The sequence below is a fragment of the Grammomys surdaster genome, unplaced genomic scaffold (assembly GCF_004785775.1).
Source record: "Grammomys surdaster isolate TR1022 unplaced genomic scaffold, NIH_TR_1.0 1065, whole genome shotgun sequence".
Classification (NCBI taxonomy): domain Eukaryota; kingdom Metazoa; phylum Chordata; class Mammalia; order Rodentia; family Muridae; genus Grammomys; species Grammomys surdaster.
This window is the reverse complement of record NW_021605484.1, coordinates 878703-883849: the sequence shown is the minus strand read 5'-3', so window position 1 is coordinate 883849 and position 5147 is coordinate 878703. Positions and strand designations below refer to the sequence as shown.

Sequence of the window (5147 nt, the reverse complement as noted above, 5' to 3'; positions counted from 1 at the left end):
TTTGATGTATGACTGAAGAAAACATTAATTATAGAGACTTCTTTTGGGAATTTCATTTCTACTGGTTGAAAACAGGTTATCATCTAGGAATAGTAGTCATGGAAACATAAGAATGTGTACAGTTACTTATTTCTTTTAAGGTTGGCAGTTGCTAACATTTGGACTTCCTAGAAGAGTGACAAAATAGTAAGAACTGTTTATTTTCTTTGTGGTTTTTATTAATCACTTTCAACATCCTAGGAAAGAGAAGGCCTAAGAAGAACTCTGACATTTAGATCTGGCTACTGTAAGACATGCCTTCCATTTGAGCACAGTTTGTTGAATGTCCTAAGGGTCAGAGGCCTAATGTCAGAATATTTTCCCTCCAGGTTCTTCAGTGTATACCTTATTGATGTTGTACATGTGAATTAGTGGTTCTGTGTTATTTCACTGCATATTAAGTGAGACTGATAATAGTATGGGTGATGTTGGAGTTTCACTAATATTCTGGAGTGTTTAAAGTACGTTTCAACAAAGCAAAACATGAATTATTAATGGGAATGTCTGTGAGATGCTAACAGTCAGCAAGGCTTTTTTTTCTGAGCTGAAACTTGTGCCTAACAGAATGGTCTTTCACTCAGGTTCTCCACCACTACTTGTGACTCCTTTTCTGATAAGTATTTTCAGTGACTTAGAAGACTCGTGATATTGTTATCCTCCAAATGGGTCATATCACCCTCAACACAAAAAGGTAAAGTATGACATATGAAGGCTTTCTACTTGGTTCTTTATAAGATGTTTGTCTGTACTTTCAGAGTTCACACAAGGGCAACACCATACCTTGATAATCTAGCTAATTTCTCTGGCACAAAATCACTCTCTATTCTTTCTTTTCTCCTCCAAATCATACTTATTCTGTAGTCTACTACCTGAGATCTGCCTTGGCAAGATGGACATTTTGGTGATTCCCAAGCCACCATCAATTCCAAAGCTATCTTGTTGATGGAATTTCCCAAGTGACACATCTACTCTTTTCACCATTTTAGAAAGCACATTCCATGGGTTACTATGGAACATTGGTTACCTGGTACTTAATGCCTCCTGGCAAGAATATCCGTATTACAGACCCTCATACTTCTGCATGTGCAATGGTAATGATATTATGCAGATGCTGGTATTATGGAAGGACTACACCTCATTCCTTTGTTAAAGGACTCATCAGGACCTTTCAGCTTGATTTTCTCATTTTTCTTTTATTACACTCATAGATATGCATTGACAAAAGTTCTAAATAAGTGTGTGTTTTGTGTCAAAGATGATATTGCCTCAACAAAATACCTCCAGCTTCTTTATATGTTGTACCTAAATAAAGTCAATGTGCACAAAGTGTAATATTGAATAAATGGCAGATACAGAATGCCCCTATCCATGATTCCTCATCTTTTACACACATTTTGTAGTTTTGATGCTGTACAGACTGAACTAAACATACCATAACCTATGATAGGAGATTAACAGTCTCTCATCAAGTTTTTATACCCAACTAGTTATGCATATAAATTTAAAATTGCATATATGCTGGTTTTAGTTATGAAATATCATACTTATATTTACACAGAAATGTAAACTTTGTAGGATGATATTCAAAGAGTTATGACATTGTCTATTCCATCTATCTTGATCTGCTTAGTATTTCCTTTGGCCCGTAATTTATGTTTATAACTCTATGGGTTTTATATAAGTCAAATATGCTTCTGTATGACATAAATGGGAATGCCATATACATTTTTTTGTGTCTTTCATTTAAGGATTATGCAGATATTAAATTGCTCTTATAACAGTCACTGATGTTATTTGGAATATTTATCTTTTTCAAAGAGAGATGCAACAAGTATCACTTTAAATAACACTGAAATCTCTTATTTCACCATTAATTCTTTTTTTGTTTTTTGTTTTTGCTTTTTTGTTTGTTTGTTTGTTTTTTGAAACAGGGTTTCTCTGTATAGCCCTGGCTGTCTTAGAACTCACTCTGCAGACCAGGCTGGGCTTCACCATTAATTCTAAGTATTAAAATGCAATCAAGAAACGGCAGCAAGAAACATTTCAACGATAATGTGAAATTATTGACCAAAGCATGTAACAATGGAGAATGCAGCCACAATCACAGACCTCAAGTCTTCTTATTCATACTTAACTAAAGTATAGAAGCCTAATACTTGTATAAGTCTCTTAAATACAGAACTAAAATAGCAGGCACAAGGAAATTGTACTTCATATTCTGGAAACAATGACTCATTCTGTTTTTTTACATTTCATGGTCCTGGTTGATTCTGTAATTGTATTTTCTTATATTCAGTTTTGCAGGGGTGAAGGAGTGGATCTTCAGAGTGACTGGCTTTCTCTGCAGCCTTTTGTCTTTGGGGTTTGGAATCATTCTTGCAAACAGCAGATACTGGCGCCTCTGGGAATTTGATGATAAGGTTGTCCAGCTTGTTTACATTGGACTCTGGGAAGCTTATTACCATTGGGAATTTAACTTCTCTGGTACTGGGACCATAATTATGGTACACAGCCCTGTCAACTCTACCTGGACAATTTCACCTGAGTTTCAATGTGCACGAAACCTCATATTACTGGCAATGCTGATAAAACCTGTTGTTGTGATTTTTAGCTCAGCAGCCATTAGGGTTAGCATAATCAAAGCCTCAGTCCCTAAGATTCAGATAGTGTGTTACAAGTGCTCTGTCTTAATTCTGATCACCAGTAGCATTTGTACCATTATTTCTGTGACCTGGAACCATGTAGTAGATCTCTATGGCAAAACCACCCTTGACTTTCCACCAACCTTTCCAGTTAAGAAAGAAGCCCTGATTGTAAAACACAGCACTCATGTGTTTCCAATTGGGATCCTGACAACCACCTTATCACTTTTTGGTGTGATTATGTTCCTATTTGAGATACGGTCACTGAAAATTAGGAGTAAGCTGAATGCCCAGCATGCTTCCAAACAGGCTGATGACAGGTCCATAAATGAGGGTTCTGTTATTTGCAAAATTTGCCAGGAAAATCCCTGAAAAAAAACTTTCTGCAAGTGTACAGTACTTCTGTATTTATTTACTTATCTAAAATAAAGTATCACATTAAGTTTTTGGCATTTTTCTTAAGCTTCTGTCTTCTGCTTTTTGAATGTATTCCCTTCTTCAAAGATATTCACATCCTAAACTCTGCATTAAAAGATGATATGTTCAGTTATTGCCAACTCCCTATTGCTTGAGAAAGTATGGATGAAGTGAAAAATGCCATAAACCAAAGAACAAAACCTAAGGTGAGAGTTTTCTTGAGAAGCAAACATGGAAACATACAAACAAAACCAACTCATAGGAGTGGATATGCTTATCAGGGTGGAGAATATTAACCACTAATGTGTTTATGAGTTCTCAAGTGGAAGTTTAAGGGTCATTGAAGTATGCTATCATATTATCTGCAAATAGTGATATTTTGAGTTCTTCCTTTCCTATTTGTATCCCTTTGACGTCCTTTTGTTGTCTAATTGCTGTGGCTAGGACTTCTAGAACTATATTGAATAGGTAGGGAGAGAGTGGCAGCCTTGTCTAGTCCCTTATTTTAGTGAGGTTGCTTCATGTTTCTCTCCATTTAGTTTGATATTGGCTACTGGCTTGCTGCATGCTGTTTTTACTATATTTATGTATGGGCCTTGAATTCCTGATCTTTCCAAGACTTTTAATTGAAGGGATGTTGAATTTTTCAAATGCTTTCTAGTGAGATGATCATGTGTTTTTTTTCTTTGAGTTTATTTGCATAGTGGATTATGTTGATGCATTTTCTTTTTTTTTCAAATTGTTGTGGACTTGAGGTTTATTCTTATTTTTTTATACTTTTTTTATTGGATATTTTATTTACATTTCATATGTTGTCCACTTACCCCATCCCCCACCCACCCGGGAACCCCCTATCCCCTTACCCCTCCTCCTTCTTCTCTGTGGATGTAACCCCTACCTACCCCCCCACTCCCACTTTCCCACCCTCAAAATTCCCACCCCCTGGGGCGTCCAGGCTTCATGAGGTCAAGGATCTTATCTTCCACCTATGCCCAGCAGGGCCCTCCACTCTTACTTATTCAGCTGAAGCCCTGGATCCCTCCCTAAGTGCTTTCAGGCTGGTGGTTTAGACCCTGGGAGCTGTGGTTGGTTGGTATTGTTGCTCTCCTCATGGTGCCACAAACCCTTTCAGCTCCTTCAGTCCTCACTCTAACTACTCCATTGAGAACCCCATGATCAGTTCAATGGCTAGTTGTGAGCATCTGCCTCTGAATATATCAGACTCCTGAAGACCTCTGAGGAGACATCCATATCAGGCTCTTATCAGTATGCACTTCCTGACTTCTGTAAGGACCCAGGAAGAGGACCCCAACTCAAGTCCCAATTAGCGCGCACCCAAGGAGACACGAGAGACTTACTTGATGCAATGGCAAAAGGTAGTTTACTAACAAGGGCCCTTGGATCGAAACTCATCCCACGCAGGGGAGAGAATTTCGATGAAGACCTCAGGAAGTTTAGAACTTTTATAGGGGGAGGCACAAGGGGGAAGGGAAAAGTGGGAAATTCTGGCGCGATTACATATGATTGGATATTTCAAACATCAGCACTTTGCGTAAGCAATCATTTTGACAGGTTGGATGGCCCACTATTTTTGACCATGATGTCTCAGACCTTCTAGGATAAACACCAGGTGGCCCATTACTCACTTGGGCATGTTTAGACTGGTCAAGATATGTCTTTGGTTGTTTCTACATTTCTGGTCACCTCGTCCCTAGAGGGGCTTGATATTTTTATTATGGCTATTCTCAGAAAGCTCAGCAAGCTGTCCTGCAGTCTTTGCCAAGTTGTTTGTGGTCTCTGCTGAGCTGTTTTAATTTTTACCCTTACATTTCCACATCAGCATCTACCTTTGGTGACTGCACATGGGATGGATACTCAGGTGGAAAGGTCTTCAAATGGCCCCTCCTTCAGTTTCTGTCCCTTACTTTGTCTCCATATTTGCTCCCTTGAGTATTTTGTTGCTCCTTCTAAGAAGAACTGAATCACCCCCACTTGGTCTTCCTTCTTTATGAGCTTCATGTGGCCTGTGAGTTGTATCTTGGGCATTTC

At 38.4% G+C, this 5147-nt stretch overlaps 1 protein-coding gene across 1 annotated transcript; it reads left to right on the top strand.

Annotated features, from left to right (window-relative positions):
* The first annotated feature begins 701 nt into the window (after positions 1 to 701).
* LOC114634721 lies at positions 702 to 3053 on the top strand. The gene is made up of 2 exons (XM_028783344.1): positions 702 to 730; positions 2336 to 3053. Exons 1-2 carry the CDS (start codon positions 702 to 704, stop codon positions 3051 to 3053), a joined length of 747 nt encoding a protein of 248 aa, XP_028639177.1.
* Positions 3054 to 5147: the final 2094 nt, after the last annotated feature.

Coding starts and splice junctions, on each gene's coding strand:
- LOC114634721 (XM_028783344.1), top strand. CDS start 702: ATGGGTCATATCACCCTCAACACAAAAAG. Junction 731..2,335: donor ATCACCCTCAACACAAAAAG/GTAAAGTATGAC, acceptor TCTTATATTCAG/TTTTGCAGGGGTGAAGGAGT.